This window comes from Engystomops pustulosus, chromosome 2 (assembly GCF_040894005.1).
Source record: "Engystomops pustulosus chromosome 2, aEngPut4.maternal, whole genome shotgun sequence".
Classification (NCBI taxonomy): domain Eukaryota; kingdom Metazoa; phylum Chordata; class Amphibia; order Anura; family Leptodactylidae; genus Engystomops; species Engystomops pustulosus.
This window is the reverse complement of record NC_092412.1, coordinates 218,422,107-218,443,206: the sequence shown is the minus strand read 5'-3', so window position 1 is coordinate 218,443,206 and position 21,100 is coordinate 218,422,107. Positions and strand designations below refer to the sequence as shown.

The 21,100-nt window shown below is 41.9% G+C and overlaps 1 protein-coding gene across 2 annotated transcripts in view; it reads right to left on the bottom strand.

The window, feature by feature from the left end:
* SGSM2 (small G protein signaling modulator 2) overlaps positions 1–17,523 on the bottom strand; it is a 221,293-nt gene extending 203,770 nt beyond the window's left edge. Inside the window, exon 1 of one of the 2 annotated variants that reach the window (XM_072138185.1) lies at positions 17,158–17,523. In XM_072138185.1, the coding sequence (XP_071994286.1) occupies positions 17,158–17,214 (57 nt within the window). In that variant the 5' untranslated portion in view covers positions 17,215–17,523. The remainder of the gene's footprint in view (positions 1–17,157) is intronic. The other variant, XM_072138186.1, reaches the window with a different exon arrangement.
* Positions 17,524–21,100: the final 3,577 nt, after the last annotated feature.

Sequence of the window (21,100 nt, the reverse complement as noted above, 5' to 3'; positions counted from 1 at the left end):
CTGAGTCCTGACAAAATTTACTCTGCTTTTCACTTGCAAGTCATACAAAACTATACATCACATATCATAGTTTTCCTTCCATTGTCTCCTTCCATCAAATCAAGTCCGCATTAACAAGTTTGCGTCAACTAAAATGGATTCCTCAAGATTAGAAACATATGGGTGCTTTGTTACAAAGTTCCATAACTATTGACATGTTGCGTGTGTTGTATTATACAGTACTGCATGGTATTATAGCTCCATTCACTTTACAGGAGCTGAAAGGAAATATTTGACACAAGCTTTTGAACAGTTGTAGAACTATTTTTAGAAAAGAGTTGCACAGTATTGTTAACGAGATTTTCCAGGAATTCTTGAAAACCCCATAGGGGTTCTGTTGTTCCTGTATGTCTGGTCTTCGATGCTTGCAACTGGCTGGAATTTATGGAGTCATTGGTCCTCCTTTGGCCAATGCGTGGCAGGCTCAGACAATGGGAAGGCACTTCCTGCAATGGAAGGAAGGACACAGGAACTGGGAGTCCAGTAGGGCAAATTTTTTTTTGCCACCACTGCCCCAGTATCTATAGCGCTTTTTTTCTCAGAATTCCTGGAAAACTCCTTTAAGTCTTGATACCCATTTTAATTAGATATTATCTTCTGTTATAATATTTTATAACAAAGAATATAAACAATGATAAATGAAGCACAGCAAAAACAGGATACACCATAGGTAAATGAATTTGCAATCCACTTTTTTCCTCCTATAGAACAGATGTGACATACAGGAGCACATTTACTAAGGTCCTTGCGCCAGTGTTCTGGTAGACTTTTCAAGTTTTTTTTCATGTACAAACTGCTTGCACATGTATTTAAGAAGTGCCCGTGCCACATATGTGTCGCACGCGACCCTATTCTTCATGCAAATTTCGTCACGGAAATGGGCGTTCTGGTCACTCTGTCGGAGCAGTTCAGGGAGCCCCAGATACACGAAGAACGGGCACCACAAATCGTGAATCTGGTGCCCTCTGCACACTACACAAGTAAACTGTTTTTACTAAATGTGCCACGTAGTGCCAGATAGACCTATGAGACATCTCAAACAGGCACTTTGTTTTTTCACTTTAATGTATAACTGCAATATACATAAAAGGAATAAAAGGAATCAAAGTTATAATACAAATTGTTTTTCAATATTCTTTGGATAATCATTGAGTAAAACCTTAGAGGAGACAATAGTGCGGCATAAAGAAAATCAAACATATGAAGGTAGATGATGACTAAAAGATTTATTTGTAAATAAATTACAGCAATTTGATGATCTTTCTTCAGAAATGAATTCATGCCTTTGAAAATACATCTGGGCGTCTTTTCTAAAGCATTGCCATTTCCCTACTGTTCTGCACAAATTCAAATGGGTTCAAGATGGAAATGCAAAGCTAAAGAGGATCTATCACAATGGCATAACATTTTTATAACCTCTACAAGTTATATTACGAGAAATACATGGCAAGACGTACAAGACATACATGTGGTAGGCATGTTTATCCTCATTCATACACAAAAAGCCAGAAGTTAGACGAAATTCCCATCCTTGATATATTTTTTTTGTTTCACTCTTAATTCTAATTTTTTTTCAGAACAGATATTTTGGGGCACATGTATCATAGTTTCAGCTAGACACATTGTCAAATTTTAGCAACGTTTGCCGTTTTTGGGCCATTTTTTTTTAACTCTGTTCTTTTTCAAGTACGCCTTGTCTGTACCTTTGTGCAGTGTGGCTTATGTATCATTGTTTTCCAGATGTTCCGTGCGACATTTCACTTAGGTTTCACTTTTTTTGCCGCAAATCTGCACCTGGTCGAGGGCAGGTGCAAAGGAAGTTTTTTTTCATGGACCCGATTGTAACATGTATATTGGAATTATTTCACATGCTTTAACTGTTCAACATTTTGCACAGTCACCTATTTTGTCAAAATTCTTACATTTTTGCTAATTTTTCTTTTAATTGGTTACTTCTAAGGGTGAGGTCACACGTAGCGGTTTAATTGCGTTCTTATTGCATTTTGAAACCAATTACAACAGCTGGGGAGAGGGGATTTGCCTTATTTCATTACTGTTGACATTTGCATTTACAAAACGCAATATAAACACCACGTTAATACATGTGTTAACATTGCGTTTACTATGTGTTTTGTAAATTCAAATGTTAACAGTAATGTCATTAGGAAAATCACCACTCCTCAGCTGTTGTAATAGGTTTTCAAAACATGTTAAATCCCAAATGAACAGTAGTGTCCACTCCTGTATATAACCCCTCACGTGGCTTGCGTCCACTCCTGTATATAACCCCCTTACGTGGCTTGTGTCCATGTGGATTTGAGACATTTGCAACAAAAAGTCTCAAAAAGAAGCCAGTAAGTAAAAAGACAGGATCATACATAAGGCGCAAAAACTAGCCGCCAAATGTCTCCTAAATTCACCTCAGAGAGACAAAACTATAATACATGTGGCCCTTTGAGTAATAAGCAAGCGAGAAATATCTAGATCCATAGTAGCATAACATATTTAAGAAAAGAAACATTTGTCACATGCAATGGATGGTTCCAAAATTGAAGCATAATTATGCCTAGCAAGGCAGTAACATTTCCGGAAAGCAATCTAGCATCATTGAGTCCAGGTCTTTTCAAATGTATCCATTGTATGACGAAGCGTAGCAGTTATATGTTCCATAGATCTGAGATCTCTGAGGCGTACATAAAGATCTAATAACGAAGGTGGAACAGAGCGCCTCCTATATAAGGATATCAAACACTTCGGCACCATTACTATGTGTAGGAACAGCCAGGCACACAGACCACCAAAAACAGCTACGATAGAAATTAAGAATATATATTTCAGGATCCAAAGGGACTTGAGTATAAAACACATCCCCATTGAAGGAAGCTAACCTCCAGCCAGAAATGGAGCAGAGCTGGGCAACTACAGGAAATATGGAACAAGGTGGCCACTCCTTCACATCTCTCACATCTGTTAGGGACTGAGGGGTAAATCTGTGTAAAAGCTCATGTGTTCGATACCAATTTAGCAATTTTTTCTAGTTGGTTTTCCCTATATAGAGTGTAAATAGAAGATTTGCGTGTCCTTGCCCAAATAGGCTTCCAATGCTCTGGCGTAGGTTGGTTACCCAACCAGGACCCCCATCTAGTGAGGCTCTTAATATTAACGGCGAAAGCTTGATAAATATTGTAGCACAAAGCGCCCCATAATGTCTTGTTTTTATTCTTTTTTTTTATTCTTTCCTGACTGCAGTGTCTGGAAGGAGAAAAAGACTGTCAGACCTCAACCTCATTTATCTTTATCAACTTTAGCAGTTGCCGACCTTCCAGTCACCTGCTGTGATTAGAATTTCCTATATACTTGTGTACATGTGATGTCATTCCCTCGCTCATTATAACTATAACAAGATGTACTGTATTCTGACGATGTCGGCTTTATACAGATGTGTCTCATTTCTTTCTAACTTCTGTTTTACTAAATACATTCATGATATCTTCATTTTTGTTTGTTTTTTTGGCTTTTTACTTTTAAATATCATCATTGTTTGTTAACTTGTGTTAAATTATAAAATAGGCATCTGCCCTATATAACTAAACTACAAGGCAAACCTTGAAAACAAAACTATATATTAGGTATATTGCAAAGTTGAATGACTTTTAATTACATAAACAATATCAATTATTTGCTGGACAACCCCTTTTAAACAATCATTAGCATTATCCTGGGTTTTCTATATTGGTAGGAAATAAAGGTAACAAATCTGATGACCTTGGTTATTAAAAGGGTTAATGCCAATGGCTGTGGAGTCACAGTTGTAGTTGGTGACCATTTTGGTGGAGTTGGAGTTGTGATAAAATGAACTCACTGCTACTCTATAAATTTATAATAAATAATAAAAATTATTACATTTCTCTTGATAGTCTGTTTTGCTTCCTGATCTATGGATTTAGGCCAGGGGTGAACAACAGATATTGTTATACTGTTGAACTTTAAAGGGCCCACACCAGTCACAAGCACCCCAGATGCCCCAATTACCACAGAACAGCATAAAATGTCAACCCAGAAATTATAAATACCACAGTACAGCAATAAATACCACTCCAGAAACCAAATACTGAAAACCGCATAGCAGACAACTACTAATACTGGAGACCCCCAGATGAGGCAAATACTCGAGACGCCCCCCCCCCCCCCCCAGTGAGACAAATACTGGAGATCCCCAGAGCAGACAAAAAAAATACATAAATCCTCTCTTCTCCAGTCTCCTCTTCGCTCCCTGTGCGACACTGCAGCTTCTTCTCTCCTCCATGTACCACCACTCTGTGTCCCGCACTGGTTGTATGGGCCGGCACAGGACTCAGAGCAGAGCAGTGTCCGGAGCAGGAGAGGACCCAGGTGCCGTACAGTACAGCTGCAGATACTTACCACTCCTGTGTCCTCTTCTGTTCCTGGCGTCACTCTGCTCTGAAGTAGGACATCGAGTGGATATTTAAGAGTTAGGATATAGAGAGTACATTTAGGAGTTAGGACACAGAGTGGAGCGGCAGGAGAGGACCCGGGAGCGGTAAGGACTTCACAGCTGCACTTACTGCACCAATGAAGCCTTCTATCAGTTATGGAAGTGCTCACTAGATTCTGACTGTCAGCAAGGTTCAGGATGAAACTCAAGGCTTGACAGGCTGTATGTGGCCTGTTGGCCACGGGTTACGCCCCCTAATGTAGACCTTTAAATGAGATAAATGTGGCTGCATGTTATGTATATGCTCTGCATTGAAGTTCCTCTGCTACAGGTTAGCGGAAAAAGGTACTGGGAATAAATGCCTGTACTTATCTTAGAACTGCTAAAGCCACCAGGAAAACAGGTCTGTGGAGTTGGAGTCATGGATGCTTTTGGTGGTATCATAGTCGAAGTTGGGGAAATTAAAGGGTTTTCCCACGAAGACAAGGTAGGCCCTATCCACGGGATCTCCGTCAGCTCCATAGAGATTAATGGAGCAGAACGTTCATGCGTGGCCGTCTGCTCTATTAGTCTGAGGAGCGGTGAGGGGTCGGCCAGACCCCTCGTTTTCGCGATCTATGGGGGTCTCAGCACTGACTTGTTTTCCTAACTTGTCTTCGTGGGAAAACCCCTTTAAGGAGTTGTATGTTTGGCTCTACAGCCCTGGGTGCAAGAAGCTTATTGATGGTTATAGGAAGCAAGTTTTTATTTTATTTCATCCATCCTCCATTTTTGGAGTTTTGTGTGAAATTATGTCAAATTCGCCTTTTTTTTTCCCTTTCCAATACACACAAAGAAAATGTGTGATTGCAATAATTTTATGGGAGAAATACTTTAATGCTGCTGCTAAGGAACAGAAAATAAGATGGAAAGGTAGGATTTACACAGACAGTTATATATAAAAAGTTAGACTTATCCAGCTGTCCCTACCTAATTGCCCATCCTCCTCTAAATGGCAGACGACAACTGGTCGACGTTCTCTTTCTTTGCCAAAGGGGAAAACACAGAGACAAAAACAGGACAAAACGAACATAGAAGAATGGTTGTACAAATACGAGTCAAAACCAAGAGGACAATAAAGTACAGAATCAAGAGACAAACGTATGGCCAGAAGAGATTGGCAGAGGATGAAGCTGAAGCCTAAACAAGCACAAATATTACAAATACTTCATTTTCAGGAAAAAGAATTTGGGGGTGACACGACTTGTGGCCATAATGTATTACAAGGTTTCTTGCATTTACTTACAGATTTATGCAAAGTTTGTCAAAAATTCTTCAACAATAAATGCATTAATAAGTTGTTGTAATATCTATTATTGATCTTGCTTGAACAACTAATTAAAATAGGAAATGTCTGCACAGGACACGATGATGATTTATATTTTACCAGCCTTTTGTCTTTATGAATAAGAAGCCGAAGTAAATACAAATGAAATTGTCATCACATTTTGATGAAATAGTCAATGCTGCAGAATGTCCTGGGTGACAATAACATTGTTACAAACCTCATACACGTCAGGATGATATCAGAAAACGAACTGAACAAACAGATGTTGTTGACACATCGCTACTAAAGAGCTTTCCTCTGAAATGAAAACTGCTATTAACAGATGCTCAGCAATATTATATGACAACACCAGAGAACATAGCCGACTAGTCTGCAGAATAAGGGCCTTTTAAAGGCCATCTTTTGGGGACATTTTATTAAAAAGTTTACATACAAAGAATTTCCCTTTTTACTGTATCTATTTTTACTGCTCATTAACATGCATACAGTATATCCAGCGAAGGCAGAAATTAACAGCAAGTGCCCCCTAGTATAGTAGGGCCCATAACTATAATGTGTGCCTACCACCTACATTACCTATATACAGACAGTCCCCGGGTTACGTACAAGATAGGGTCCGGAGGTTTGTTCTTAAGTTGAATTTGTGTGTAAGTCAAAACTGTATATTTTATAATTGTAGATGCAGACAAAAAACATTTTGGCCCCAGTGACAGTTGGAGTTTAAACATTTTTTGCTGTAATGGGACCAAGGATTATCAATAAAGCTTCATTACAGACACCTTACAGCTGATTATTGCAATCTGGGACTATAAAAAAGCATCCAGAGAGCTTCACCAGAGGTCAGAGAGGCTGTCTGTAACTATGGGTTGTCTGTAAGTCGGGTGTCCTTAAGAAGGGGACCGCCTGTACAGCTATCCCACTGTGTAAAACATACCCCTATGCAACTCTCAAATATAACTTTATCACCGCTCTACTCCTCCTGCTGTGGTCATAGGGTCCAGCGCATATGATGTACAGTATCCAATCAAAATCAATGTGTATGCCCCGGATCCTATATCTGGAGGCGCGCTATGGTGACATATGGTGCATATGTAGGACACTAGGGCTCTGGGATTTTTTATTTCAGATTCACTGAAGAAAAACCCTGGTCAGCTATATAATTTTAGCCAGAAAAATAGAATAAACCAAAAATATAAAACAGAAATCTACAATGACATAATGGGGCCAAGGCCTAGATAGAGTAAAGAGTTTTATCTACGGTACAAAAGATCAAAGGCTCTTTCTATGTTAGTTAAAAGGGATACAACTTACTTATGTTTTAGAGTAAGATTCTGTTTTATAAGTAACCTTGCTCTCTCCCTGCAGGTATATTCCTTTTCATGTCTTTCAAAGCTCCACAAATAAAAAAATTAAGGTGCCGCCTTCTCCTGTCATCAAACACCGACCACAGAAGCAAGCAAATGCCCAGATAACCCCCTGGCTTTCGATACTTATTCTAAGTAATCGCTGGTGGTCTTCATAAAAAATGTAGAAAAATGTAAAATAATTAAACTTACTACTACAGGAGGTCACCCAACTTACAGACTGCCCCTAGTTACCTCTCTGCCCACTGTGACCTCTGGTGAAGCTCTCTGGATGTGCAATGATCAGCTGTAAGGTGTCTGTAATGAAGTTTTATTGATGATCCTTGTTGCCAATACAGCAAAAAATTGTGAAAATCCAACTGTCACTGGGACAGAAACATTTTTTGTCTGGAGCTAAAATTATAAAATATACAGTTCCGACGTACATACAAATTCAACTTAAGTACAAATCTAAAGAACCTTTGTTGTGTGTAACCTGGGGACTTCCTGTATACAAATACCATACTTGCCTTCTTAACCATACCTCCAAATCTTCCTGGGTCCCGGGTTTTTGGGCTCTGTCCATCTGTCAGCATCAAGCTGATTACAGTGATAATGTAGAGAGCCGACAGCTCCCTGTATTATCCCTGTGCCTCTGCTTCTGGGGTGTGTAGCAGAGCCAGCAGGCGCTTTGTGATGCAAGTAAAAGAGAGAGGAGCTGCTGCAGGGGAATGGGAAAGATGAATATCCATGTTTATTATTTTATTATTGGGAAAAAATAACAGGGAAAGCTTCTAGGGGATGGGCATAATAAGAGGGGGGCTGCTGGATGGCACAATAAGAGGGTGAGCTGCTGAGGGAGGCAAAATAAGAGGGGGGGCTGTTGGAGGCACAATATGAGGGAGAACTATTGGGGGGCACAATATAAGGGGGGAGCTGCTGGGGGCACAATTAAAAGTTGACTTTAATATGAGGGGGAGCTGGTGGCGCAGTATCAGAGGGACTACAATGTGACAGGGAGCTGGTGGGACACAATTAAAGGGGGAGATGTCACTACAGGACATGTTATACTGCATGGGGGTGGAGTAAGGGGCGCAGCAAAAAAAAATCCCACAGCGCGCATAGTGCCACATCTTTTGGCCCTCTTTCTTTCCTACAAAAGTTGTAAGGTATGTCTTAACCCTCTATGGTTTTCCTGTCCAGAGTTGCAGCAATACCAGAATTTGGAATTCGGTACAGAAACGTAGTATGATAATACTGAATAGCAAAAGGAATATGTAGTGATATATAGAGATATATCTTAGTAGATAAATCTCTATATGCCAGCTCATTAAAGGAACACTTCAGTCAAAGCTAATTCATTGAGTAATGCATGGTGGAGGCCTTTGTTCATGTTCTTATGCTCTATTTACTGTCTGGGAATTTTTTTTTTTTTTTTAGCCCCAAGTCCAGATTCTTTCTTTGTAAGGTGTTGCACTAGCAGTAGTTCTATGTTTACGCCAGAATAATAAAGTGGCAGAAGTTTTTAGCAGTGAAAAATGCTACTTTTTTGAGACTTTTCTCAAATTTCTTTTTTCTGTCTCTGTAAACAAATCGATAAACCTGCCCCAGTCCCAGTGACAATTTTCTAAATTTTTTGCTGTATCAATAAAACGTCATTATACATTAGAGCTGATTATTGCAGCCTGGGACTAAAGTAAGGCATCCAGAGAGCTTCACCAGAGGTCACAGTGGGCAGAGGGGTCCATCTGTAACTAGGGGTCATCTGTAAGTCGGATGTCCTTAAGTAGGGGACCGCCTGTATTTCCAGAAACAGAAACTCTGAAGATAGCGGTAAAGTAGAAAACAGAAACACACAGTGCAGAATAGCCAAGAAAAATCTAAAACATTAATCTAACTTGTTCCAGGACACCAGACAAAAGGAAAATCACAAGGTAATCTTGTCCAGGGAAAGGGGATGCAGGAAAAAGTGCAACAGGATTGATGAATAAAAAACCAAAACAGATAGGTAACATTAAAACCAACGGATCGCAGCATACAGGATACAGGATATGCTGGAAGCCACATAACACGATTACATAAGATCCAATCCAAAATATATCAAAGGCAATCGAATAATGTCCGCCATATTGTGAAATAAGCCGTCTCTGCCTATGATTATAAGTGCAGAGTACATAAATCGTAGAGCTGTGTGAGAGCTCAGCCTGATGCTCCTGGACTGAGGCCCAACTATTTCATCCCACTTATCACATAATAATCTAATCAATTTACAGTATAGTCGTAATTTAAAATAATTTTTTATATTGTGTCGTGGGGAGTGTTGTGAACTTTTATCTAATATACTTTAATACAAAAAATTCTGTACAGTTTAAAAACAAAAACAGAATCCCCTCTTGGTAGAGATGAGTGGACCTGAAATTTAGGCACCTTAAAAACTAGGTCCTAGCAACTAGGTATAGCTGTAATTGGCCAGGTGTGTCCACCAGGTGTCTAACTGGCCAATCATAACCATGCCTAGTTGCTAGGAGCGTAAAGCTACCATATTGGCCGCTCTGCAGCCCATCAAGCAAAATGTCCAGGTTAGGCAACGCCAAACCTAAAGTTAGGATCCGCTCATCTCTACCTCTTAGTTATATAGTGTTGGGAAGGACTTGCTATCCTAGGAAGAACTAAAGCTGCATGTCCTATATTGCAGGTGAAATCTGTGCGGACGACACTTGGAATACAGGGCACTTTGGTCAAAGTCCTTGGCACATTTTTACCCAGGTTTTAGCACCTGATTTCCCCATTTAAAATTTTTGTTAAAAACCATTGCATGAACATACTCTAATGCAGTCCTTGCTCACAAGCTTCTTTATCTAGTTGAAAGTTAGGTAAAGGTGTTGAACTGATAATTTACGTTATCTCTTTACGATCCCAACTGCTGGGATCCCAACGGATCATTATAACAGGACCCCCAGTAATCAGGAGAAAGGTCCCATTCTTAGTAGTGGTTGGAAAGGCAATTCAATATGAGGGTGATGGAAATGGTCTAACACAGCACTCTGCTATTTCTGGCACTTAAGTAATATCTCACTCACATTTACTGTGTATTTAAGTGCCAGATATATCAGAGTACAGGCAGTTTTTCTTTAAGTTGAGGAAGGCAGGCAGGTTTGTTCTTAAGTTGAATTTGTATGTAAGTCGAAACTGTATATTTTATCATTGTAACTCCAGACCAATTTTTTTTTGGTCTTTGTAACAACTGGATTTTAAAAATGTTGGATTGTCATAAGAACCAGGATTAACAATAAATCTTAATTGCAGACACATTTAATAACTATTATAGCTCTTTATTGTAGTCTAAGGCTAAAGTACAGTAAATTACCAAATCCAGAGGTCCGTTTGTAACTAGGGGTTGTCTGTAAGTCAGGTGTTCTTAAGTAGGGGACCGCCTGTACTGTGCTTGCCAATTTCCGGCACTCCCATCCCATTGAATGGAGGCGCAGGGTACATGCCCAGCCTGCCACCCCATCAATTAGTAAGAATGAGTTCCTGGGGCCCCTTACTGATCAGTTTGTTATACCTATCTTTGGAGAGCTTGAGTTAGGAGGAGTAGATTGACCTGCTGCTCCATTCTATTGTAAGGGAATGTTAGGAATTGCCGACTATCTTCGGCACTCCAATGGAGGGGACCTCAGTTCCTCGGATTACTAGGTGTCCCATTCTCATCATCAGACAAGGAGATCAGCTTCTTATTCCCTCTCGTGTGGAATTGGGGATAACTTAAATATGGGGGATCCCCTTTAAGAGACAAAGCTGGAAAATGGGTATAGGCTTTTTCCAATTTAGAAGTAAAGTATCTCTGCAGTGCAAATAAGAATTCCTGAAAGATTATTCTGCTAGAAGGAATGATGTTTTTCTATATTTTTCTCTCTAGTTCTAAAAACGTGACATGAGGCCTGATTCATTACCAGCCGTTGTTACATTTTGGGGCTTCCATAAATGGAGTTTTCCTCATAGCAGAGACTCAGGTAAATAACCAGTAATTCCTATGTGCTTCATATAACAGCTCTCCTACACGACCAGCACTCACAATTACTGTGCTGTCATCCTAATGTATCCTTCCAATATATTACTAGAAGGGAGACTTTCCACTAGCATATGGTGTACTGAAATTACCTGGAATATTGAGAGAAAGACAATAACCAAAGTGACAAGATGATCAATGTTTATGGCCTTAAACAAGCTGGCTGAGAGCTTTGTAAACCAGTAATAATGTACATAAGTCATATCCACCATTTTAAAAATCCACTAAATTCAGCCACAAAGTATAATGTATATAGAATAAAGAATTACTAAATCTAAGCAATTTGTCTTAGAAAAGTAAAAGATGATCTGCAACCAGCAAACCCCCCACAAACAACACACTTTAGATGTCTTTATACATGTTCCACTGATGCATCTATCCATGGGATTAGAGCCACTATTCTTCTAAAAGAGACTTTTATTGATGTCCTCAGTTCCAGTCATGGCTAAGAGCTGAAGTATACAGTGAAGCTACCCTACCTACTCACTGACACTGATAAAACTGCTGAAGAGAATTCCTGAGGGAGGGTAGCAAGGTGATAGCCTCTCTTAACCCCCATCTTCCTGAGGTAGTGGTTAATGATGTAACAGAGCCTAGTAACACACATCCAATGTCTCCTTCTCACCTGCTCCTCACCCCTCCCTCAGGAATTCTCTTCAGCCACACAGATGTGAGCAGGGAAAATTAAAGGAAGCTGGTAACTATCAATCAGTAACAGGGAGGCATGGCACTGCTGGGAATAATGAATATGCAGGACTAACGTAATGTTATTAGATTTAACTCAAGTGAATTTTTAGGTAAATATACAAACTGTTTTTTAACATTGCAGCCATGGAAAGGAACAATTTAGGGATAAAGGCAATGCTTTTTAATGATAGTTTTTAAATAAATATTTATTTTGAGTGGGATAATCTGAATTGCAGGTTCCATTTAAATGGGTTTTCCAGGAATCACAAGTAGTGTAGTGGATTGAATATGCAACTATAGGCACGATTTTCATACATTTCAAGGGACACATTCAAGCCAACTTCTTCCGGCTCTGTGCCATATGTTTATGGCTGGCCCTCGTAGGCCTTCCATTGCAGTCCTGAAGATAGGCCATCAGTTATAAATTCTAGACCCACAGGTTTGTGATCTACAGACCCATCTAGTATACTGATCTAGGTGGTCAATAGGCCTTCATTACTTACACTTTGCTGATGTGACAAATTCTGTGCTTGCCCCTTGGTAAAATTTTGTTAAAGGACATCTACCACCAGAACTGCCCCCTCTAGCAGTATCTGATCTTCTTTAAGCTACCTATGCCCTTGTTTTTATGAAAAAAAAGACCTTAAAAATGATGCAAATGAGTGTGAGGGGCTCCAGGCTCCATTAACACCTATGGAGCCCAGAGCCCTCAGGCTAATTTGCATCATTTTAAAAGCCCTTTGTTATAAAAACCAGGAGATAAGAAGCTTAGATAAGAGCAGATCCTGCCAGAGCAGGTATACATTAGTATGTCAGTGTGCCTGGTTTACAATCCATCATCCTGGTGGTACATATCCCTTAAATTAAAATATTTTTTTACAGATATATTATAAGCCTAACCTTTAAAAAGGTTTGTTTACCATTTAAGTGCACTGTATATTCAAAAATTACCGTAACTTAGGATAGCTGTGGTGCCACGGAGTGGGTGCTAATGTCATCAACATGCCTATTGTGATGACATGACTAATATTGGATCCTCATCTGAGGATCCCCTGAAAAAGATCCCATGATTCTAGGGCATCAGGTGAACGGGGCCTGTCGGAGTCGCATATTCAGTGTACACCATATAATATACTATTAATCACTGCTCTGGTGTATCTTGTTTTATACACATAATGAATGTGTGTGAAGTGTGGAACATTTCTTCAAATGTTTGATTTAGCTCCGTTTGCCATCGGTTAACTTCCGCAGAAGTGAATGACAACACGGACCGGCTCACAGGGTATTTTAAGGCTAACTACATTTAATCTTCACAATTCCCAGAAAGAAAAAAAATCCTTGAATTGCAACCATATTCCGCCATCTGGCCACCTGTGAGAACATCAATTACATTATACAGCAGATAAGAGAACAGTGGTCGGACACTTTTCTGAAATGGAGCACTCTGAGGAATAGCAAGAAGCCCAGACCCGAGCACAGAAATAAAATGGTCGATCTGTCATATCTTTGCAGATGGGAATCAAAGATCAATTATTTGATTGGGGGAAATATGAAATCATACAATGCATACAATTTAATAGCTATTTAGACGATTAAAGATAACTACCTGTGTCCAATAGCTAAAGGAATTACTTGAAGAAAATGCACATTAAAAGTCAATTGTGGTAAACGTCTTATATTTGTTATCGATGGCCTACTTCCTTCTAAAATCAACTTTTACAATTATGCTAATGAGCTAGAAAGGTTCTGAGGGGTGTTACCATAGCCCCTCCATACTGTAGCTTCACAGGCTATTAAACTGTCTCACCCTCCCCAATGTTCTCTGGGCACTTTCCCCTCCGTCTGACTGATGCAATCTTTCTGCAGCATAAGAAGTTTTAGTACACAATGGGAGGAGAGAGTGTGTTTGCACAGTGTAACTAGCAAAGCTGCAGAAACAAGGGCCTCTGGAGTCCTTATGGCTCATTTGCATAATTGTAAAAGTTGATTTGCTGCTGTTGATGTTCAGGGTGTCTCTCAAGTGATGTAACATCATTTCAGAAACACCCGCAACATACAGTCAGTTGAATTTATGGCCTCCATTTCTCTGCAGCAGGAAGATGTGTATAAATAACAGGAGAGGGAGTACTGGAGTGCCCTGTGTCACATACACTGGAGCGCCGAAGACTAATTTCATATTTTTCAGAAAAGTTTATTGCCCGGCTTAGATGGTTTCACTGCTACTGAATATATGCATCAGGGTGAAAACGCTGAGCAGTGAGTTTACAAACGTGTTGTCTGAACTATTTATTACTTTATCTGCCAGTGTAAGATTTCTTTCACACGACCGTCATGGGGACGTATATAAGACGCAAACATACACTCCCCCCCCCCCCCCCCCCATAGACGGTGGCGGTACGGTGCAACACACCGCACCATACACGAAGAAAAGGCTGGACATGTTCCATCTTTTTCCGCGCACTGCTATCTTCTACGGAGAGGGGAGAAATCACCCATCCTCCACCCCGCTCGCCAACACATGCTCGCCCGGGCTATGTTCGTGTGAATGTAGCCTTTGACTGGTTTTCTTTTTTATTGCTTTCAAAACTCACACTCCAGCCACAGAAATGATGATGGGATTTTCTTGGGTGCCGCCACCTGTTCCACCAGTCGCGGGCCTCAGCAGCATATCATTTCATCATTTCAGTGATTATCTGCAGAAATTTACTGGTGTATATAGATGCTGCTGCTGCACCCATGTGAATAAAAAAATGCCAGTAGTAAAAGTAGTAGAACAACAAACCAGTAAGGGCTTGTTCACATGTATCTGGCCAGTAGTTTCATACTAGAGATGGACCAAATTAATAAACTTATGGCGCACGTAATATGCTATCCAGCACCCATAGGGGCAGAATAGCCGGATCCTATAATGTTGTATGTAGGAATAAATCTGTCTCAGCATGGGCCCACCTGATGCAGCCTGTGACAGAACGGTTCCCATACAAAATTGGCATTTCTTCCTAAAGCCAGAGGGAAACTTGTATGTTTTGTTTTTATTTTTGTTGATTTGTATTCATCCACTGCACTTACCAATTTATTAAATAACTTGGACAACCCCTTTAAGCACAACATTTGCCAACATGCATCACCCAACAAGGGATTATTTGTAGAGCAGGACAGGTGAAGGATGTAAAGTGATTTGTGATACTTGTTCCCATACTGTATATAGTGACTTTATGTTTAAGAGGATTGCCATCAAAAGATTTCCATGTTATTAGAGTCTTATTGGTAAGGCCTCATCACCTTGGCCCAAGTCTGTAATAAATGGATCACGATGCTGACACTAATCGATCATGGTCTGAGCACAGCCATCTATCATTGGAAATCAATGATGTAGAAGAAACATAAAGAATATAAGAACCTGAACAGTCCCAAGTCAGTCAGTGAAGGACCCCATTTGTTGCAACCCATGACATATCTGATATGCTATCACAGAGGACCTGACACCTTTCCAGAGATTTCTGGAATAACTATATATTGTCAAATTATTTTAAAGAGGGATTTGCTTGGGGAGGTATCATAATAAATCTGTGTTGCCCTTTTCAGTGGTATCACTCCTGGTCCGGGATGCACAGGGGTGGCTGTTCAGCCAATCACTTTTTGTAGTGATGACACGTCTCTAATTAGTTGCGTAGCCTCCCCTATTGTGGCAGGAACCAGGGGTGTAACTAGGAGAAGCAGGAACCCATAGCAGACTTCTGAATGGGGCCCCCTCTCCGCTTTAAAATATACATATTACGCTCATATACACAAATGTATTTCTATACTTACATTAACATACAGTTTTTCACTCATATACACACATTTATACACTCTTACACACACATATATAGAGCAAATACACACATACAGTGCCATATACGGACAGCATATATACACACTTACAGTATATTCACATACAGCATGTACACATCACCGATACACGCACATCTACAGCATATATACATTACATATATGTTCTATACACATTATTCTGTACAATGTACAGCATAATATATAATTATTGGTGTACATCCTCCATTCCTTAGTGTCAGGTTGTATGATGGAGCCCCCTGACACTGCGGGGCCCATAGCTGTTGCTATGGCTGCTACCCCTGTAGTTACGCCCCTGGCGGGAACTTCAGCAGTGTAGGGATGAAGCGGTAGGTCAAGTTTTTTATGTTGGGAGGAGGGAGAGTGAGGAAAATGATAAATAAAAATAACAACTACTTGTCGAATTGCGACCACTATTTGTATACAACACTGGGTATTGCATAAGAACAATTTATACTTACCTTTCCTCCAGGTCCAGTACAATGCCTCCAGTCACCACCACTCTATGTATACAGCAGCCTATTACCAGCACCCTCTCAACATGATATCACCACTGCGGCCTCTGTATACAAAGACTGGTAGTGACAGGAAGCATTGTCCAGGATCAGATGGAAGAATAAAGGTAAGTATAGCTTCATCCTGGACAACCCCTTTAATACAGCTGGCACACTTCTGAGCCACATACCATCTTCTAAAAACTTTTTATTAAAAAAAAAAAGGAACAATCTATAAAGCACATATCGAATCAATATAAACACTTTTTTTCAGCCCAATTGGACACAGAAATCAGCAGTATTGTGTATAAATATTGTATCATAAAAATTCCACGACGGATCAGATTATTGGCTTGTTAAAGGGCTAGTATACCCAATTAATGGAAGTCTAACAGCTGATCAGAAACACAGCGGAGCGGAGGTCATACAGGTGAGCTGACAATCCATTCATTTCTCCGGAAGAAGACACAAGCCTACACCATCTCTGCTTTATCCAGACAGCGGTACAAGGGACAGTTCTCGTGAATGATGGAGGTCCCCGATGGGGGTCCCAGAGGGCAGATTACACACCACAAGAACCTGATGGCACAATCCCTGCCCAGACACCACACACAGCTCTAGGTGATCGGACTATGTACAAGACAAGGCTTAGAAATTGTTACTTGAATCTACAGGTTTTCCATCATTTGGAGGAGGTACCGTGTCCCTCTAAGAAAAGGAGACCTGCACATCCATGTTCTGGGAAGACATGGATGCACAGACAATGAGCAGCATCCCCTCCCCTGTCAGTGTGGACACATGTATGATCACTCATGTGCATGTATGTATATGTGTGTGCATGCATGTATGTGTGTGCATGTATACATGTAGGTGCACACGTGTCTACCTACCTCTTTCTTGACGTTCCATAGCAGCTTCTCTTTGGTGCTGTCATCTGAGCAGCTCATGGTGCAGGGACAGGTGGGGAGATGGATGTGCGGTGCCCCGGTGCTGCTGAGCTGCGGCTGATGTTGTGCTCCTCACACTGATGCTCCCCCTACTGCTGCTGATGCTGCTGCTGATGCTGTCATTCTCCAGACCTGGCCGTGACGTCACGGAGCCGGAGGCACCGCCCCCTCCCTCTAGACCCGCCCTCTATGATAGGCAGCTATGACCGCGTCTCTGCCATCCCCATAAAAAGGCGGGAGAGGGAGGAGGAGGAGGTATAACCCGCTGTGAGGCACCTCAGGGAGCCGCGCGGGTCATAATGGAGGCATCGCAAAGCCCGAGCCTCGCACGTTTACCTCATACTGTACATACAGATCATCTCACAGGATTCTCCCTATGTGTGTACATGTAATTACTGTCTCTCTCTTGTGTCTCCCTGGCTACTTGTATGTTACCTCACACCACTTCACTAGGTGTGTGTCACCCGCCTCGCCCACGAGGCTCACAATCTTCCTTAGTCCATTTGTCCCACAAATTAAGTTTAGATTTTTTTTAATCTCAGTCCTAGTTCTGTCCGACCATCCGTTTTTGTAATCCTAACGGCATCTGAATTGTCGGAGATATGAAAATATGTTTTCCAGTATAGAAACATTGAGATATACGCCAGTTTTCTGATTTTCTTAGAATAGCGTAGGGGGTAGCTCTTCTTCTGAAAAATCTTTCCTTCAATATGTGGGTTTCACGTACGACTTAGATGGATTTTGCGGATTTTGTTGGGCCACAATCGGTGAAAATAGTGTTCATGGACCCAGCAAGAAAGGGGGGCCCAGGTCCTGGAGTACAAGTACCCCCCCCCCCCCCCGATCAATTGTATTCGGTGAGACCTGCACTGGACCTGATCACACCTCAGTTTTAGAGTGGGGCACAGGAGCTTTCAGTTCACTGCTCTCCTGCGCCCCATCTCACGTCATGACACGTCTCCTGCGTTTGGTCAGTTCTGCTGAGGCCTATGGTCAGAGCTGACCTGGCAGTGCTGGAGTCATGATGATGTCTTCATGCACCGCCTGCACCACAGCTCCTGTATCTGAAAAAATTGCGAAGATCAATAGAAAGTACCGTAACAATTATGTAAATATATATATTTATATATATATATATATATATATTTTTTTTTTTTTTTAAACTTTGGGGGCACTGTTACTATTGGGACTTAACTACCTTGGGGAGAGAGAGCAGTGAAACTAAGCTTCTGTGGGTGGCACTGTGACTTTTGGCTACTGTGGGAGACACGGAGTCTTGGTTACTGTAGAGTGAACTGTGACTTTTGGCTATTGTGGAGGATACTGTTACTCTTCGTTATTGTAGGGTGAACGGTGACTCTTGGCTGCTGAAGGGGGCACTGTGACTATTGATTACTGTGGAGGGCATGATGGCAACTGTGGAAGACACTGTGCCTCTAGATTACTGTGGCAGACGATAAGGCCCTGGCCTGAGACAGTTCGGTTGGGAATAGGCTCTTCACGTGGGAGTCCTTACGTGGGATCTTCACCACTACAGGTATTTTCCCTTCTTACCTACAGGCCCTGCCCCCGCAGCTGTTAGCCACCTGTCTCTCCGTACACTAGAAGTCTCGGAGGACAACAGGTGTCCAGAGGCTGACTAACCACTCCCTTTTATATAGCCTGAGCCACTACTGGAATGATCCCCTCCCCCCAGGGAGAAGTGGGACCCCTGACATTACCCACCCTTACTTTCAGTGGGCATGTCAACTTGAGATGTACTTTAGGATATTGCCGTCTGAGAGAACAGTTCTGGATGATTCTGGGATCACATCCTGACGCCCTAAGTCCGTTCCCAGCAGGACACTTACAAGGATGTCATAGAATACCCCCACCTCCTTCACTCCCCTCCCCGCACCCCAATCCAAATAAACTTCAGCAATGGGTAGTGCCAGTTCAGGCTATACAAGGGTCAGCTCATCCTCAGTGTTTCTCAGTCCCAAGGCCACATCCTGACCGATGGTAGCGGGTTGCAAGTTATCATGGGACCTCCCACCAACCCCACCCACACAAAAACAGGGGACAGTTTTAAGGTTGGTATACGGCCATTGTTGGCGATGGGTATATATGCCCAGCTGTTTACAAAGTTGACATACGCAGAGTTCACCCGCCAACGTGGAGGGGGCATCATGAACAGATGCCCCATTGAGCTTAGGGACAGGGATAGCAGTGTATATAGATATAGTGTTGTTCTTACCCCCTTCTCCAGCTGGCAGGTTTCTTTGGCTCCAGAGTGCCCCTGTTAGTGTACTCATCCACCAGGCTAGCTGGTTCCAAAGCCTGCATCTGGTCAAAAAGTTTCAGCTGTAATTCAACAAAAACTGCTCAATGGCAATGTGCTCCTCCAGCTACTAGAAGGTGGTTAATCTCAGCCCCTACGTCCACTGGTGGTAGGTGGTCCCTCATGGGGTTGTTCCAGCTGTCAGCAGACACCCGCTGTAAACTCCAGAGCTTCTAATGTTAGGACTCGAGTTACCATAAGCTGTAATGACGGACTGGAGCCTTCTTGATATCTTTATAGGTCAGGGTGGTCTCGTCTGACAAATAAGCAAATATTTCAAGGGCTTTCCCTCTGAGATGTGGGGTAAGGTATCGAACAAGTTTTCTCAAAGGCAACCAAGAAAGTGTTCACTCAGTATCTTTATCGAGCGGCGGAAAGTCCTCAGACTTTGGGACAGTGTTCTCTGGCAACACTGGACTAGGGTTGCACGATGCATCGAAATCTCGATACTTTCAAAGTCAGAACGGTTCAATACCGGGCTTGTGTTACTTGCGGTACTGAAAGTACCGGCTCCTTGTAGCTGTCTGCAGGGAGGAGACATCGGGCAGAGAATCCTTTTAATAGATGTGTCAGGTATACGGCAGAGCAGGAACCATGTCATCAGGAAAATATCACCATCTGTCCATATATGGTATCTCTACATATACCAGGGCTTCCCCAGACACAAGGCTCTAAATTATGCAATTAAATCAGTTTTTTGCCCAGCCCAGGATTTGAACCCACAACCTCCACACTTCGGCCTCTATTCACTAGGCCAGTGGTGGCAAACCTATGGTACTGGTGCCAGAGATGGCACTCAGAGACCTGTCTGTGGCCATGTGGTCTGTCTCCCAGGAATAGAGTTTGTTAGACATGGCATCTCCTGCAGTCTCAGGCAGTGTCCTGCTATTTTAAAGTGACTCATCCTGTGCTGTCTGGTCCTGTCCGAAGTGTTAAAAGGCGTGGACAGGGTCAGATTGGAACTAAAGATTCTGGTAGCAGTAAGTTTGCTAATGCCTAAATTGCCATGTTGGCACTTAGGGAAAAGCTAGTGTGTATTGGGTCCATTTTGGGCCCTCAATGTCTGAAAGGTTCCCCATCACTGCACTAGGCTATGGGCTTACTGGCTGTCAATGGGAGGATTTTATGTAACAAAGAACTACACTGTTACACAGGCTTAAAGGAAACCTACCACTTAGAATGGCAGGGGTAAGCTGTAAGTACCGAGCACCAGCTCAGGGTGAGCTGGTGCCGGTACTTACTTTCGTTAGTGTTATAAACCGCGGTATCGCGGTTTTAACACTTTTTAAACTTTAGAGCAGCAGAGGCTCCGGCTCTGCGTGCGCACGATCGTGCGCGCGCCTACATAGTAAATAGCGGAGATGTTGCGCGCGCACGGTCGCGCGCAGCGCCGAAGCCCCTTCTGCTCTAAAGTTTAAAAAGTGTTAAAACCGCGATACCGCGGTTTATAACACTAACGAAAGTAAGTACCGGCACCAGCTCACCCTGAGCTGGTGCTCGGTACTTACAGCTTACCCCTGCCATTCTAAATGGTAGGTTTCCTTTAAAGCACTGGTATATAGAGAT